Consider the following 18,992-nt stretch of genomic DNA (forward strand, 5'->3'; position numbering starts at 1 on the left):
CCTCATTTGTATGCATGGAGAGTAAGTTCTTTCTAAACTAGTGACAAATGCAAGTTTTAATTACTGGGTGGTCTGGGATTTTTAGTGTTGGGTGTTGTGGGTTTTTTTTTCACCAATGAACCACCCAATCGCTAGAATTAAGGGAGTTTTGTACCAGGCAGGTGGTAAGACTGATAGCTTAGGCTCCAATTTTATGCAAAATTATAAGACTCTGAAGTTCCTGTCTGAGGAACCAAACAAATCTGTCAAAGCTTCATCACCTGTATTTATTGTGATGCACAGTTGAAAAAGACCTAACCTGAATCTTGCAATACAAGTATTTCATTAGGACTGTTACTTGAGAAGCAATGGCTTGGTTTGAAAAGGTAGCACACTGAGGTGCAAGATGCAAAAATTCTTGAGAACACTTCCACACTAGCCTAGCTAACCAATCTCTTTTCAGAGTGTGGCTGAGAAGAAGGACTTAGTTTTTAATTTCAAATGCATTAAATTGGTCATCTGTGGACACCACTGCCACAGCACAGCATGTAGCTATAAGAAACAGATGCAAATTGTGTTCATAATTTCCTAGAAGTACAGCTCTTTCATGTCTCTGATCAAGTCTCTACTGCTTCCCACAGTTCTAAGATCCAGCAGCCTGCTGTAGAGGAGCACAGCACACACAACAAGAAAGGAACAGCTGGACAGATCTAGAGAAAGGATGACTCAAATGTGAAAGTAATTAGTGAAACTTGTATGTGCTATTAAATAAATATATTTCCTAAAAATGATAGAAAGTCCAACTGAGTTCAGCAATAAATACTGAAAAGTTTACAAAAATTAGAAGGACCTTATAAGCTCTTGTGCTTCCCCCCTCCCCCAGTTCAGTTTCCAGATTCTACTGGAATATTAAACGCCTGAAATACTTTGCTAGCACTTATCTTGGAGTAAACATACCCACTGAAATTTAGGATTACAAAAGGCTGCAGAGTTCGATACAAAAATGAAGAGATAGATGAGGGAATCAAATGCAAATTGAAAAAAAAAATCCTATTATCAAGCTATTCCAAAGTTGAACTTCTGGAGGCTACAGACTCATTCCAGGGTTTTTTGTAATCAACACATTTCTTCCTTCCTGGAAAAACCCTACAGATCTGAGATGTGGGTGCATCACTGGGAGTTTGTAATGCAAAGCACTAAGCTTTGTGGCTTTGTTACTGTGTAATACTATGGATAACTAGGGCTAATAAATCAAATGTTTTGTCTTGGGCCATATCTAGCAGAAGAAAACACAGCTATGCAGCTCTTATAAACACTTAACACTGTCTGTCCTTGAGAGATACACACACAAGAGGTCTTAGAGAGAGCAATGGTCCTTAAGAGAGAAAATTAGTGGCTGCACAAAATGAAGGTTATAATTTAACTCAAAGAAATCCAGTTTAATCCAGTTTAACTTTATTTGATTTAAGTCATCCAAAATCACCTCAAGGTTCTCATTAAAAAGTTATAATCTGCTTTGCATTTTAACTAAAACAAAGTACCTGAATAGGAGGCTTCTAGAAAATAACACATCATCATTATCATTACTATTATTACTATTATTATTATTACTATTGTTATTATTATTACTACTACTACTATTTTTACTACTCTTACTACTTCTATTATTATTATATTATTGCTATTGTTACCACATGGCTTGGAAATGTCTCTACCCTGATTCAGTGAAATTTCTACTGAAACAATATTTCAAAAGCACAAGTAGAGGAAATGCTGATTCTAACAGAGAATTCAAAACAATATTTGAATCACTGACTTAATAAAAATAGCACTTGTCTGGCATCCCTTATATTTCAAACTTATTAAATTGTATTTTAACAGATCCATTCCCCATGGCTTTATCAAGGTTTTGTCTGATGACTTTACCAAGATAATCTACATGCAGGACAAGTTTATTTCTCCTGTTACGGTTTATGTTATTGTTTTATTTCTTTCTATATAATTCCACACTTTATAACTTTTTTTTTTTTCCCATACAAACTGGACAAATCTAAAATTAAGAATCCTGAGGAACAGAGAGGGTACTGTGGAACTGAAATTGTATTTATGTTGAGGTTTAACTATACAAATCACATCCTGCAGCAAATACTGCGTTCATTTGTCAAAGTGTTGTGTAATGATCTGATTCAAGAGAGATGAGTGCCTGAAACTGACTCTGAAATTGTCAAAGACAACAGTGATAGACAATATTTCTGTTAAGAAGAACAGAACATAAGCTACTACTGAATTAGGATAAAATTCAAGGATACAAAGAAAAACAAACAGGATTGGTCACCATGAAATTTAGATTCCCCCCCCCCCCCCCTTTGAAATTGTTGTAATTTTAAAGGATGAGAAAATACTAAGAGTTGTTAAATATCTGTAAAATAGTATAAACATATCAGAGCATAGCAGAAAGGCTTCTGTACAAATTGCTAAGACAAGAAACAAACACTGCTTCCAAATTAATGTTCCATTTCTATTTATTTCAGCACAGTGGAACATATTAAAGGAGCACAGATTGTGGTGAGTCTCTGCGTGTACATGCGTGTGGGAGGGAGGCAGAGAGAAAAAGATGTGAACCATATTTCTTGGGTTTGTTCCTTAAGTCATTCTTTGGGAGAAAAATAATAATGGAGTTGGAAAAGTTTTGTCTTCTTCCAGTAGATGACTCGGTTTATTTTCTTATGGTCTCCAGAAGATGAGCAAAGCTATGTTACATTCTTTTATTTATCGCCTCCTTGATAGACCTTCCCAAGATAAACCAAGGACTTGCTCAACTTCTTCCACCTCCTTCTATTTTTGTCCACTTTTCTACCTCTCTTTGCCATGAAAAAGATAGACTCTTGCACAATGCATGCTTCCACAGGCATGGACAAATGCAGAAGAACCATACATACCCGCTAACCAGGTGGAGTGTGAGGAGGGTATTTCGACTGCGTATCCTGGAAAGGAGGACAAGGAGGAGGGGACACTGAGAACAGTCTGCATTTGCAAGTCCTTGACTTCAAAGCTCAATTTGTAGTTAAGAGATTTCCAAAGTTCAGCAACTCCATCTGTAAATAGGTGACTAAATAGGCCACATATCTACCTTTAATCAAGAAATAAGATCTATAGCTGGGGACTGAAGGACAGATTATACTTCCAGGTTGCTGACATCGCCAAAAGAAACAAGAAAGTAAAATTTCTGTGACAGATATACAAGCCAGTGCCAGAAAACATTAATTAAATAAAACCATATTCTTCAGGCCATGGAAACAAACACTGCTTCCAAATTAATGTTCCATTTCTATTTATTTCAGCACATTGGAACATATTAGAGGAGTACAGAGTGCAGTGAGTCTCTGTGTGTACATGTCTGTGGGGTTTTCTTTGTTTCGACATTAGTGCATGTAAGACATAGAAATTATTCCATATAGCCCCAGATTTCTATGATTTTTGAATCAATTATTTAATATACACAGACTAATGAAACTTGTCTGCAAAAAAGACCAAAAGGGTTTGTTGTTGTTTTGGTGTTTATTTGTTTGGGGTTTTTTGTTTGTTTGTTGTTGTTGTTGTTTTTAATCACAGAATTGTTTCAGTTGGAAAAGACTCTTAAGATGATAGAGTTCAACCAAATCATTGACAATCAATGACTTTTCACCTAACCCTGCACTGTGTTGCTCTGCACTTTTCCCTTTCATTTTAAGGCCTGATTTAGCTTCTGCAGAAGTTAGTCAGTTATCTTCCGTTCTGGAAGTTTAATCTAGTCCTTGTCCTTAATATTATCTATATCCTACACTGAATTTAATTTAAGATTTTAAATGTAAATATAAGCTAAATTAAAACAGGGACTTAAACTGGATGCTTTCTAACTTCAAAGAATTAAAACTGATTTACAAAAACCTGATAATCGTAATATATTTTTTAAAAGTATATTCTTTTCATACAGACACAATACACAGTGATGGAATCAGTTAGCCCTCATTTTGCTTATCCGAAGGCAGGCTATAATTTGACATTCAAATGCAACCTTTGTTATTTTTCATGCTATTAAGGTGTGCAGTCATTCAGCAGCCTAAGAAAGAGTTACTCTGTAATTACCTCTGATCCTCTGGCAACTGAAAGATGTATTGGCAAAACTGGAAATATTTGGGGGTGGTTTTTTTTGCAGTTTTACCATATTTTGTTTGGTGCATACACATGATATTGTCTTGTCTGAATGCACAGATAGATCAAAAGGGCTTGGAAAGGCAGAACTAGATTGGAGAAGCAAAACATCCCTCAGATGTAGTTTACAGCTGTGCAGAGGCTTTCCTCGCCCATAGCCCTGGTTATAAGGAAAAATCAAAAGCCACTGTTCTGTTTAAATTTAGCCATGCACCATAAGAGAGGAAAAGTTATCTGCTGCTGCAGTGTGATTGAGAACCAGGAGCCATGGCAAGCAAGCTGCAATTTTGTCCTTGAGGGAGCAGAGGATGCTAAAACTAATTCATATCCACCTTAGAGCTGGAGAGGAATGGCAAGCATAGGGAGCATCCACCCCAAAACCAAACCACCCAGAAACTCAAGGGTTTCTAGTTATTATAAATCACTTGGAATGGCAGTCTCCCTTTAATCACAATGTTTGTGTTTTGAAAAACCCACCTTAGTGTCACCACTTCCTATTCACTTTCTTGGACTTCAAAAAGCAAATGCTGGAAGATACAGTAGATACTTGATGTAGTAGGTAACAGGAATGCTCATTACATGTAACCTACATACTGCATAAGAGAGCGATCAGACTGCATGGGAGATGCACTAGCAGAGAGAAGGGGGAATATTAAACTAGGGGGAACAAAGGGATGGGATGAGGCTTGAAAAGAGTTAGAAGGGGCATCCTCATCAGAAGCTGTAGCATCTTTTCAATATTTGAGTAGCAATTATGGGTACTTGTCTCTAGTCAGAAGCTCTGGATTCAAACAGCATGTCCTTAGAGACTATTCTTCTGCATATCTAATTTTGACCAGAGTGAGCTTTATATTCATAGTGACACATAATCAAGATATATGTGACACATCAATATGAGTAAACAAATACATAATTCAAAATAAATTATTAGTGTAGCTGCTTGAGCAGGTTGGATTGGAAACTGCTGTAGTCATGTCAGGCTTATGACAATGAAAACAATTCTGCTTTATTCACGGATCCTAAGTAAATCCTTAAGGGGAAGGGTAAAAAAAAAAAACAAAAAAACACCAGAAAAGAAAAAGAACATTGCCAACATCTTCCACCCACACATCTATCCAGAGACCAAACTGAAACAAGTGCTGGTGGAAAACAATCTGTATTTTTGATGGAGAGCTGTGTGATTGAGCCTTACTTGTCTCTAATGAGGATGCAAGTCAGGCTGTAGTTTGCAGTTGTGTCACTTGCAGTAAATAACTGTGTCAGGTGTTTCAGTGGTGAACTGCTAGGAGTGCAAAAATTACAAATATGCTTTAAGTTTTAGAAACTGCTAGTGAACTGTTAGCAGCTATTAGTGAACTTCTCAACAATCAAGAAAGGTAAACTAGAAATGTTTGAAGCACTGCAGTTACAGATTTTGTTCAAATCAATGCAAATTATAAAAAAACCCCAAATTTTGGAAAATAAATATATATCTAGCTTCAAAAATTGCAAGCCAGCACTTCCAGTCTCTAGAAGCATCTGCAACTAGAAAGCACTATTCTACAAACCCATCATTATAGCAAAAGTCAGTCTACTGAAAAAAAGGTTTTCCACTTTCTTGTGGCAGCTCCAATAAGAAGGGAAAAAAAATAAACCAAGGAACCACAGAAATACATAGGGAACCACAACTCTTTTGCTACCTTTGTTACAGACACTAGCAATAACAACACTGTGAAGAAATGCTACTACATCTTTACTTCTTGTGGATCACAGCACCACAAATCTGATTAGGATTTCAGATATTCTAAGGTAGAGAAACGCCTTAATCTGTGTGCAGAACTAACAGGTTTCCACTTATAAATTTAACAATGGGGGGGGGGGGGGAAGTCCAGAAAATAATAAGGTGCCATTAAGTGACTGAAAAGAATTTGCCTTAAAAATAAACCATTGAACAGGCAGGAAGAAAACTCATTCAAAACAACCAAAAGTTTGAAGACAACAAACATAGCAGGGAACGATTGGCTGCTGTGTTGCTCCATTCCAGCTTAATCAAGGGAGTTGTGCCAGCATAAACCAGTCAGGAATCAATCTGGCCTGCATAAACCAGTCAGGAATCTGGTCCACACTTTTGAGCAATTATATTGTTAATATGCCAATACATCATGCATATTAAACTGTTATAAAATATTAACTTAGATATGCAGGGTCTTATTGTCAATTATAATTAGCTATGAAATTTGATAATGACTAGCAGCAATAATAATAACAATAAGCAGACTGATTGAGGATGACAAGTCTGGAATATTTTGACTTTTTGTTTATTTATTTATTTATTTTTAAATGATTTTGTGATTGAAGTAAAATCAGAGCTCAGATGAAATTCCTCTCTTCCTTAGTGACAAACAAAACAACAAAATGCTTTAATAACAAATTTTATTAAAAAATAATTTATTCTAGAAGTATTTGGCTGTTATTATTAATAGAGCTCACATTTCTTTCCGGGAATGATTTCTTAAAAATGTAATTTAATCACAGAATGGTAGGGGTTGGAAAGGACCTCCAGACATCATTGAGTCCAACCTCACTGCCAGAGCAGGATCACCTAAGGCAGGCCACTCAGCAACATATCCAGGAGGGTTTTGAAAGTCTCCAGAGAAGAAGACTCCACAATTTCTCTGGGCAGCCTGTTCCAGGGCTCCAGCACCCCCACTATAAAGAAGTGTCTCCTTGTGTTGAGGTGGAACCTCCTGTGTTCCAGCTTGTACTCATTGTTCCTTCTCCTATCATTGGGCACACCAAAAAGAGCCTGGCACCTTCATCTTGACCCCCAACTCCTCACATATTTATAGACATTTATAAGATCCCCTCTCAGCCTTCTCTCCTCCAAACTAAACAGCCACCCTAGGGCTTTCAGTCTTTCATCACAGCAGAGATGTTCACAGATCTCCAATGGACTCTCTCCAGCAGGTCTCTGTCTCTCTTGACCTGAAGAGCCCAAAACCAGACACAGTATTCCAGGTGTGGTCTCACCAGGGCAGAGCAGAGAGGGAGAAGAACCTCCCTAAACCTCTGGACACACTTTCCTTAATGCACCCCAGAATGCCATTGGCTCTCTTGGCCACAAGGGCACATTGCTGTCCATGTCTTTGTCCATGTCTTTCTCCATGGAGCTGCTTTCCAGCAAGATGATCCCTAGTCTGTACTGGTGCCTGGGTTATACCACAGGTAAAATATTTCTGGATATGTTGGATTTGAATCAGCTTTTTGATCAGCTTTTAATCAGATTTTGAATCAACCCATTCTTACTTGCATAGATTCAGAAATAAGCAAAAAAAAAAAAAAAAATCTCCCTGTAGCTTTAAAAAGTCCTCTCCTCTATGTTTCAGCCAGAAGATGTTGTCATCCTTTGCTATCCAGCAACTTTACTAGAAGCTCAAAGCATGCTGCTCTGAGCAGTATTTATTCCAGAGAGAAATGTGCTGAATGATATTCAGCTACAAACCTCTACTCTGATCTACTCTCACGCTTCAGCCTTGCGGAAACAACAGTGGAGATTTTAGATAGCCATGTTCCACTTAGAAGCAGATGAGTTCTGTTTATCAAACTAAATGAATGCTACACAGTAATTCCTGCAGAAATTCCTATTTCCTTCAGAAATTCCAGCTCAGCTGTTCAAAGTGCAGATGGCCAACTGTTAGCTGCTCAGTTTAACAATGCACTCGCTTTGCTAATACAAGATGTACACCATCAGTTTAACCACGCCTCCAGACTTCACCAAGTAATTAACAAATTAGTCACGTATGTTTCCACTAATGACCCTTCTATTTCCTATTTCCCTTCTAAACCAGCACCTAGACATTATCCAGTCCAACCCCCCTGCCAGAGGAGGATCACCTAGGGCAGGACACACAGGAATGCAGCCAGACAGGACTTAAAAGTCTCCAGAGGAGAGTCCACAACCTCTGTGGGCAGTTTATAACAGTGCTCTGGCACCATTACAGTAAAAACGTTTCTCCTCATGTTGAGGTGGAACTTCCTGTGTTCCAGTTTGTATCCATTGCCCCTATTCTATTACAGGACACCACTGGAAAGAGACTGGCACCTTCTTCTTGACACCCAGCTTTCAGATATTCATAAACATTAGTAAGCGGAGATCTTCTCCAGGCAAAGCAGCCCCAGGTCTCTCAGCCTTCCCTCATCAGAGTGATGTTCCAGTCCCTTCAGCACCCTCATAGCCACCATTGGACACTCTCTAGTATATCCCTGTCCTTCTTGAACTGGGGAGCCCAGAACTGGACACAACACTCTAGATATGCTCTCACCAGGGCAGAGCAGAGGGGGAGGAGAATCCAATTAATTGTAATGCTTGCTTCTGAACTACTGAGACCATTTTATGTAGGGATTGTCTCCCAAGTAAACTCCATGCCCATTCATGTGTCCTCATAATATGGCCAATCCCATGTTATTATCTGTGTGGGTCACCTGTCCTGCTACTCTTGAGCTGTGAAAAATTCTACTAGGTAAATTTATGATATGCCTGAACGCTCTTTGATAGCTGAGAACTGCAAACTAGCTTTATGTGATCTACCAGCCCTCCACTGGCTAACAGCCAGTGCTCTGCACCCTATTAGAATCTATGGAGCTCCATGGAACTCAGTATTTATGTGCAAATGAATAAATCTACCTTACAAAAGTCTATGTTTCCGTGCAAAAATGATGGATTATCTAGTTTGAATTCCACTAAGCCAGGGGAAAAGAAAGGTCAAGCAAAAAAAAGGTTAATATTCCTGAGCTCCTCCTGTTTAAACCTCCATAAAGGCTTATTTACTTCTCTTTCTAAAACTTGCTGAAATTTACTCAGCCCTAAATTAGAGGTAATTATATAATGCACTAAAGTAACTTCCTAAAATGTTAGAATTATTGCTGGTAATGCCTATAGTCATTTTTACAATAAAAGGCTAAATAAAATTAAATAAAGGAAAGCATAAGCAAAGGTATTCATGGCATTAAAAAACAGAGTATAGCTGAAGGCTTGTTCTGAAGAGTAATTATGTCTCTCTTCCTTTTTAATTAGCATCCTTGTATTTTTTAAAGGAATATACAATATAGATAACTTTAGTGGAGCATGTACCAGGTGATGATTCAATTATTGTATTTATATTCTTGGTAAACCATAAAGAGTCTTTCTGGCTTTATGCCCTTTCCCATTAGGTGATAAAATTGCCTCATACTTCTTCATTTCCAAAGAATGCACTGGGTATGGGTAATTACCTTTGTCAGGCAGAGCACACAGCTTTGTCCTTGAGACTCCTGTGCTCTGTGTCTTGAAAATATTTATTGTGGTCCAATCATCGTTTACATTTCAGGATCTTGACTATACTTTCATCTGTTTCTTGGGCTAATAATTCATCAGAATTTCTACTGATTGTGGCAGCTCTGGGACTTTGCCAAGTACTTGGGGTGGGGGGCTTAGCTGGCCACTGCTACACTACTTGTTCGGCAAGTGAAGCTTAATACCAAGATAATTTGATAAAGCAGTCAATCAAAAAGAAAATAACAGCTCCACGACTGCTGTGCCTGGAGAACAAGGAAAATGGAAATTCCATTAAAACCCTTCATTGAGAGATTTAAAACTTGGCTAAAAGCATTGCTGTAGGCTAAGAGAAATGCCCTGTCCCAGGCAGTCCGGCACTGGCTTTGGAGTTCAGCAGAGGCCTAATCTGTTGCATGTCTGTGCCTGTGATGCAAGGAGTGTGAGAAGAGGGAGAAGGTTAAGGAGAACCTTCCAACATTGCAAATGGATGCACACTTCACCTCTATTTCCCAGAGTATTTTTAAAAGGCTTGAGCCTATACCAATTATAAAAGAACCTGCCTGTGCTTGAATATGCTCAGAGTAGTACTCACAAACCATTAACTGAGATCTGACCTGAATGTAGTCTGAGGAATCCAGTGCTGCACATGTTCATAAGAAGGCTAGGAAGAAAATACAGATCTTGAGTAGCTCACTCAGTGTTATCTCAGGTGAAGGAAAGCTTGGGCACTTAAATGGGTCATCATTTAGTTGTCTTTAGAGTTTGAGTCATGGTTGGTCATAGCTGGTGGTGTGTTTTTCACAAATTTCACTTCAGCAATGTCTGAAGTATAGGGCTTTACCTTAGTATCCATGAGACACCCAGTCAGGATGACACTGGGAAATACCTGCAGGGTGGCTGTTAGAGCCATTAGAAGAAAACAGAAATCCATGGAGCTGAAGGCACAAAGAAGATGGAGTTTAATTATTATATGCCTGTCTGACAACCTGATAAGGGCAATAATCAGTCATTCTGAACTCCATTCAGAACCTGAGCAAACTGAAGCAAAAAATGTTCTAATAAATAAATCATAGCTATTGGATTTTCATTTAGTAGGTGAGTAGCATTGACAACACCTAACTTGGTAAAGACTGCAAAACCCGTAGGAGAAACTGAGGGAGTACTGAGGAGGGTTAGTGCAGCCTGAACTCTGCTCTGCTTCATTGCCCAGCTAAATTGCTAACCAGTTAGTGGAAGCAACACAAGCATGCCAATGTGAACAGTAGTTGTAGCCACAATTGTAACTTGGACAAACTAAAAAAAGCATTTGTGTGTTCAGGTGAAAGGGATCACATATGACTAGTAGGATCCTGACTTGACTGGATTTTACTGAATGGCAGAAAATTCCATTTCTAAAGAGTACCAAAGATCTGAAGATATGATGAGCCTTTGTACATACAAAGAAAAAAAAAGATGCAACAAAAGGAATGTCTGTAAGTTAATCATCCATTCTTACTGCACTGCAATTCAGGCTCTCAGAGAACACTTGCATATGCCTCCAGAGTCCTTCCCTGTTTAGGGCATAGCTCCAGAGAGCTCATAATCAGCCTCAACTTAGAAAGCAAGGCCATAGCCATACCCCGTCTCTCAAGCAGCTAGCTAAAATAAACCTCCACATCTTGGCAGAAAATTTTAAGCTATGTCTCAACTACACAACAAAACAATGAGAAATTTTATTAGTCCAGTATTTGAAGTCCAGAGTCAGGGGAAGAAAGCAAAGTTCACCTTTCACATCCACAGACCAAAAGGTATATTCTCAGGGTCAGTGAGCTGAGAGGGGACTTTATCAGTGTCTATGAATACCTGAAGGGTGGACATCAGGAGGATGGAGTCAGTCTCTTTTCAGTGAAACCCAGCGATAGGCTGAGGGGCAATGGATATAAACTCAACCAAAGAAAATTCCCTCTCAACATGAGAAAAATGAAGTTTTACTGTGAGGGTGATGGAGCCATGGACCAGGCTGCCCAGAGAGGTTGTGGAGTCTCCTTCTCCAGAGATCTTCAAAACCCATCCGGACAGCTTCCTGTGTGACCTGCCCTAAGTGGTCCTGCTATGCAGGGGGTTTGGACTCGATCTCTGGAGGTCCCTTCCAACCTTTAGCACTCTGTGATTCTGTGATCATTGCCCCAGAGGAATAGAGGTGAGCCTTGAACTGAACCTGGAAAGCAGCTGGCCTAGGAAGTGAAAATGCTCCTGTACCAACAATGCTCCTGTTTTTACAGAGGAGATCAGCAAACCCCTGACATTACTGTCAGTGACAGCATCCTAATGGCACACTTTGTACTTTCATTTGCTGTTGCTTCCAACAGATTTCTCTATTTTATAACAGAGATTTTACTTATTACTGTCTGGAGGGAGAAAAAAATGTCCATTTTATCCTGCTTGACATTTCTAGGGACAAATTTTTTTTCTACATGAGTTTAAAAATAATTTCTCTTAAATAAGCAAAGATAGTAGTCTATGAAATTAAGCTCTTGTTTTATGTAAATGCCAAATAATTATATTAGCAATATGAAAATAAGCCATCAGCAGGAAAGCAAATGCTTAGAACAAGATTGTCATTATTATTTTCATAGCCTGTCTGATAAGAGGCAATTTTACAACAGTGATGGATGCTGAGGTTCCCATGAAGCCTAATGACAAGGCTGATTTCTTACAGAATTCTTGAGCATAATTATGTTTTAAAAATCTGAAGATGCAACACTCAGACTTGATTCTGATGTGGCTTAGTGCAGTGTACCTCTGTTGACTCTGCTCTGACTCATATGTATAAGGGAGATAACAAAATTAATTGAAACATTTTTCTTAGAATTCTGTTCTGTTTTTTTTCGGACTATTTTGAGGAAGCAAAATGTAAAATTACTTCAATTTACATCTTATGATTCCAGTCTCTGAAAACTTGGATCATACACTAATAATTCTGCTTTTCATACCATTGGTAAATCTCCTGATATGACAAAGCTGGATGGAAATTTTATCTCCTTCTCCTTTAAGAACATGAAAATGATTCATGGATATTAGCCTGGGCACAATATGCTTGATGAAAGCAGTGCTTATATTCTTTGCTTATGTAGTTTGATGCCCTGTGTCAACTTGGCATCAGGAAGCAGGAAGTATTCATGCTGATTTATCAAAGCAGTGTTTGCCTGCAAGATTTAACAGTAATTAACAGGGCACTGTTGCCACTACTGGCAATGAAATACACATTTTTTTAAGGTGAGTCATAGGAACACAATTTACAGGGACTGCAAGCTGAGAGCTTAGTTTATACTCAGACCTGTCTTTCTCATCGATGTTTCTGCCATTTCAGTTGCTTGACACAGATTTGTAACACGTTTGGTTTTGAAAACAAGTACCATGGAAAACTACTGGACAACAAAAATGGGCCAAATAAGCATCTTTTGTCCAAGTATTCCTTACGTGCACACAATAGTGGAATTGTAGGGGTTGGAATCACTGAATCCAATCCCCCTGCCATTGTGTAGGTTTGGTATTATGAAACTGAGCATTACAAGTTCTGCATCACAGAATCATAGAATTGTAGAATTGTTTGGGTTGGAAAAGACCTGTAAGATCATGGAGTCCAGCCATCAACAGAGGACCACCATGGCCATTAAATCATAACCCCAAGTGTCATGTCTACATGTTTCTTGGACACGTCCAGGGACGGTGACTCCACCACCCCCCTGGGCAGCCTGTTCTCCTTCAGGACAGAAATTGTGCCTAATACCCAACCTAAACTTCCCCTGGCACAATTTCTTATCTGATACTAGGGAGAAGAGACCAGCCTCCACCTCGCTGTAACCTCCTTTCATGCAACACTACCCACGTTCTTAACCATTTATAGTACTGAAACATCGCTCAGCATTAACAAGATCTGAATCGGGTCTACAATTTACTTCCAAAAGAGCAAAGATTTTGGTTTTATCTTCTAATGTAACTGACTGAATATAAGGCTTTGATTAGGGTTGTTTTTAAAACACATTTTTTATCATTTATCCTTTACATCCTCTACTAATGTATTCATCTATTTATCAACCTATCAATCTATCCTTTATCATCTATTATTTATCATGTCATCAACATATCTCTACTCAATCTGTCATCTATTTATCATCTATCTTCTATTTATCATCTATCTTCTATTTATCATCTATCTTCTATTTATCATCTATCTTCTATTTATCATCTATCTTCTATTTATCATCTATCTTCTATTTATCATCTATCTTCTATGTTCTATCATCTCTCTCTCTCTCTTAAAAATCTACACTACTGTATCCACCAAAAAAAAATGCAGTTTGAAAAACTAAAAGAAATGGAACTTCATCAGAAAACAGGTTTGCTTTCAAAAATTCTGTCATTTAAAATTCCAGTGTGGTTTAGTTTTCTCTTAATGATACCCAGTTTTCACTGCACACACTGTTAAGATCACTTAGGGAATCTACAGCACAAAAAGCCAGCAGGCACAAATACTCACTGGTTTCAGTAGCTACAATGGTTATGTTGTGCCACATGTTTGTTTCTCTGTCCAGTGGGGTTGCCAAAGTTATTTTTCCATCTTCTGCATTAATGTTGAACTGCCTCTCCAGGTCGGTATGCCGATCAATGGAGAACCTAAGAAAAGAGACATCCCTGTAATCAATGAAGCTGGTGTAATCCATACAATCACAAGACAATTTAGAGACCCCTCTGAGAGCTACACTTCTGCAGCCAAATGGATTGAGAAGCTCAATAGGATAATAATTTGTAACAAAAAAAAAAAAAAAAAAAGACGACCTGAGACCACAAAAACTTAGTAATTATTGCCCAAGGAGTAATTAGCTGTGTACCCAGGATGAAGGTCATAAAATGCCCCCAGGTTCACTGGGTAGCATCGTTGAAAAATGGTGCTGATCAAGAGTTAATTGCACAATCCATCACATTTACCAGACAGTTTCTATGGTATTTCTCAGTGACTGATGATAATTCCAACAGGACTGTACTAAGGCACACAAAAATGGTGGGCTTCATGGTTATTTTACAAAGCAGGGATAATATTATTTTACTAATAAATTTCAGATTAACGAAGCATGAACTATTCACCAGACATATTTTTTGTTTATGGTTCACAGAGAATCATAGAAATCTTCTGGTTGGAAAAGACATCTAAGATCAACCAAATGTCAACCCAACACTACCATGGCCACTAAACCATGTCCTCAAGTGCCATGCCCACAAGTTTCTTCAGTACCTCCAGGGACGGTGACTCCATCACCTCCCTGGGCAACCTGTTTCGATGTGTGACCACTCTTGCAGGAAAGATCATTCCTAATCTCCAACCTAAACCTCACCTGGCACAATTTCAGGCCATCTTCTCTCATTCTATCACCTGACACTAGTAAAAAGAGACCGATCCCTACTTCACTCCAACCTCCTTTCAGGTAGCTGTAGAGAGCAATGAGGTCTCCCCTCAGCCTCCTCTTCTCTAGGCTGAACAACCCCAGTTGCCTCAGCCTCTCCTCACAGGACTTATTCTCCAGACCCTTCACCAGCTTCACTGGGCATGCTTCAAGCAGATCCTTGGGCAGCACATAGTTAGCAAACCATCATTTTCCTGCAGAAGACTTTGAACCCTGAAGGATTGATTGTTTCATGGACCACCAGCACTGATTTTTAACAAAAGGAGTTTCATCTGACAGGCAGTCAGTGTGCAAACGTGAACATCCAGGTAAATTATGCAGCCTAAACAGAGCCAGCCTGACCATAAGAGAGAGCTGCAGCTGATTGCTCCAACGGTGCATTAAGCAGGATGATGATTTAAAGCTCAGAACAGGATGTCCAGGGACGCTTTTATGTTTGCCCATTTTCAGTTATTTTATTCACATATTATTTGGAAAATGAAACTAAATCACAAAATTAATCCTTTTTTTTTTTTTTTTTTGGACAGGAAAGCTATAAAATGAGAAAGTTTTTCACTAAACTATTGACAGGGGTTTTACTGAATCATCATTGTGGATTGATATAAAAACCTTTTAAGCCTCTGTCTCTTACAGAATCTAGCAGCATGCACTGACAATTTTTATATCTGTTCTGCATTCTATCTAGGCATAGTTGGGTGAGTGAGGATACAGCATCAGATTGCACTACACAGTGGTCAGACAAGTGACTCAGCCTGTCAGTTTCTCATTACATTCCTGTTTTCTCCCCAACATGCCGTTAAATTCACTGCTAAAAGAACAAGAACAATTTTTGCTACAGTGACAATGGCACAGTTATCTGAAAATCAGCCATTCCAGTCTGGTTTATGGTTCATCACAACCAATTTCCAAAAAAAAGTTCTGATTCAGAAGTTCCTTTATATGCTACAATAAACATGTTCTGATGAACTCAAACTTATTCCAGAACACCACAATCGATTTTGATAGACATTGCATTAGGATCTGATTTCAAAGCTTAGGATTATGGCAGTCGTCTTTTTTTTTTTTTTTTTTCTTTTCTTATTTCAGTGTCAGGTACTATTTACTCTCAAAAAAACAAGTTCTAAACTATGAAACCTTACCAAAACCTTGAAAGTTTAAATATTTAATGACTGCATTACTACGAATCAAGACTAGCATGTTCACAGAATCTAAGATGATCGAGTCCAACCATCAACTTAACACCACCATGGCCATTAAACCACATCCCAGAGTGATCCTTCAGGGATGGTGACTCCACCACCTCCCTGGGCAGCCTGTTCCAATCACTGACCACTCTTGCAGCAAAGAACTTTTTCCTAAAGTCTAAACCTCTCCTGGCACGATTTTAGGCCATTTCCTCTCGTTTTGTCACCTGATACTAAGGAGAAGAGACCAACCCTCACTCTGGGCAGCCTGTTCCAACCCTGCCCACTGGTAAGGTACCTAAGTAACAGAGTTAAAAACCTTTAACTAAGAAATTATTAAGACATGTAAGTTTTCTGGTTTTAAATTCTAATTTCACTCACTTAAAAATTAGTAGTGTGGTTAAGAAGAGTGCCTGAAAAATATCTGAAGTAAAATTCCAAATATATGTGCCTAAAGCTAGGCACATCCATCTATATTTGGACATTTAAGTAAACTGATTTTTCTACTGAGCTCCAGAAACTCAGTTCTCAATGGTTTAATGGGAATTGTGCTCTCCTCAGCTTTTCTGAAATTCAGGTCACTTGTGTGGAAGAATAAAGCTGTAGGTGCCTAACCTCAGGCAATCATTTTGGATAATGTATCTTAACTTTATTTTGATGTCTCCCTAGTTCCAATTAAAGTATTAGAAGTAAAATTCTGGTACTAGTGAGGTTAGTAAAACAATTTTCTCAACTTTCATAGGTTTAAGATTTCACTCTAGAAAATACACATAAGACCTTAGTCAAGATAACTTTTTAAAGATGACATCACTTTAAAACTCCTGATGTTTATGTAAAGATGCAGAAAGAACTCTTGAGATCAGCTATTCAGGAATTTTTTACAGTTCACAAACAAAATAAACCATAAAATCCCTAAATGCCATTTAATGTTTAGCTGACAAAATGTTTAGCTTGACAAAACTTCCTTTGAGATCAGACCCTTTTTTCCTCTAAGGATCAAGTCCTTTTCCAAAACTTTTGTTCACAGCCTTCCTGCAGTACAACGTTTGAAGTGATAAAACTAGGAGTGTAACATCTGTGAGTTTATTGGATTGCATTTCATTTTATCCCATCAGTATTTATTCACAAGGTAAACCCAGCATTCCAAATGAAACATTTTTAACATATTACATGGCTTTGCAAGGCTACAGAGAGGTAAAATCCTCTCCTGATTCTAATTTGGAAAAAGAAAAGAAAATTTGGAAAGAAAAGAAAAGAGAAAAGAAGAGAGAAGAAGACAAAAGAGAAGGGAGAGAAGGGAGAGACGGGAGAGAAGGGAGAGGCGGGAGAGACGGGAGAGAAGGGAGAGACGGGAGAGAAGGGAGAGAAGGGAGAGAAGGGAGAGAAGGGAGAGAAGGGAGAGAGAAGGGAGAGGAAGGGAGAGAAGGGAGAGAAGGGAGAGAAGGGAGAGAAGGGAGAGACGGGAGAGAAGGGAGAGAAGGGAGAGACGGGAGAGAAGGGAGAGAAGGGAGAGACGGGAGAGAAGGAGAGAGAAGGGAGAGAAGGGAGAGAAGGGAGAGAAGGGAGAGAAGGGAGAGAAGGGAGAGACGGGAGAGACGGGAGAGACGGGAGAAGAGAAAAAAGAAAACACAAAAGAAAACACAAATGAGAAGAGAAAACGAGAGGAGAGAGGAGAGAGGAGAGAGGAGAGAGGAGAGAGGAGAGAGGAGAGAGGAGAGAGGAGAGAGGAGAGAGGAGAGAGGAGAGAGGAGAGAGGAGGAGAGAGAGGAGAGAGGAGAGAGAGGAGAGAGGAGAGAGGAGAGAGGAGAGAGAGGAGAGAGGAGAGAGGAGAGAGGAGAGAGGAGAGAGGAGGAGAGAGGAGAGAGGAGAGAGGAGAGAGGAGAGAGGAGAGAGGAGAGAGGGATCAAAACAACAAAGCCTGCAGTGTTATAAACCTGGAAAAAACTAACAGTACACTTGTAGTTTCCCTTTGATGATAATGGTATTGTAACTCTTTTTAATATGAATGCATTGTCAGATCCATAAGCTATACATAAAACATACATTTCTCTAATAATGAGAGAAGAATATCTTGGGAAATAATATCTTTTGAAATTGCCATAAACCCAGCACAAGTTATTGAGAAGTTTGGGTTAGTTTATGGATTTTCTCTGGCAATTATAGGAACAACCCCACAGTGGTTCACCGGAAGACTTAAAATGATTCTCAGCCCTGCTCCTAGAGTTTTGCTCTTGCTGTTATGACTTAATTTGATCTGTTTTTTATTTGCACCAACGTAAATAAGAGCAGAAATCCTTTTTTTTCCCCCTGCACGCATTAGGATTTCAGCTGCAGTCCTGATACCTCATCAGCGGTGTATCACCAGTGTTTATTAGTGCTAGGCAGATTGGACATGCTACTTAGTGACAGATAAACAGCTGAACCATTAGGGAGGCAGAAAATATCCTATCTAGGATTTGAAGGCCTGCTGTGAATTAAGAAAATGATCAACTGCTGCCAAAGATGAAATCTCTGTCGATATGAATGGGGAAAAGCTGCCAGAGTGAAGCTTATCTCTCCACAGAGAAAGGCACTGAAGGGCAGTGATTTATAGGAGGGCCAACGCAGTGTAGGAAGAAAGATTATTGCTCATGCTTCTTTCTGTGCACTTGGATCATGCTTTATCCAAGATAATTTACTGCAGATAAATAGACTCTTGGTTATAAAGTAACAAGAGGAACATGAAATAAGCACTACTGGAATCAATAGATTTGTATGCTAATAGATAATGATCAAGCCTAATTATACTATAAGCAAGAACATGCCACCCTTACTAAATAATCTGCAGTAAAACTTTACAGCTGGTTTGCTGAACTCACTGGGTGGGTGTGGTAAAATGTGAGCCACTGATGCATGCTTCTGAAG

General features: G+C 38.9%; 1 protein-coding gene across 4 annotated transcripts in view; it reads right to left on the bottom strand.

The window, feature by feature from the left end:
• The window catches only part of CDH8 (cadherin 8), a 144,584-nt gene that overhangs the window by 36,563 nt on the left and 89,029 nt on the right, over positions 1-18,992 (bottom strand). For 2 of the 4 annotated variants that reach the window (XM_054389749.1, XM_054389750.1), the window contains one exon: positions 13,983-14,119. In XM_054389749.1, the coding sequence (XP_054245724.1) occupies positions 13,983-14,119 (137 nt within the window). Of the gene's footprint in view, positions 1-1,324; positions 1,336-2,918; positions 2,964-13,978; positions 14,120-18,992 lie in introns of all 4 variants that reach the window. The other 2 variants (XM_054389748.1, XM_054389751.1) reach the window with 2 other exon arrangements.

The sequence above is a fragment of the Indicator indicator genome, chromosome 19, assembly GCF_027791375.1.
Source record: "Indicator indicator isolate 239-I01 chromosome 19, UM_Iind_1.1, whole genome shotgun sequence".
Classification (NCBI taxonomy): Eukaryota; Metazoa; Chordata; class Aves; order Piciformes; family Indicatoridae; genus Indicator; species Indicator indicator.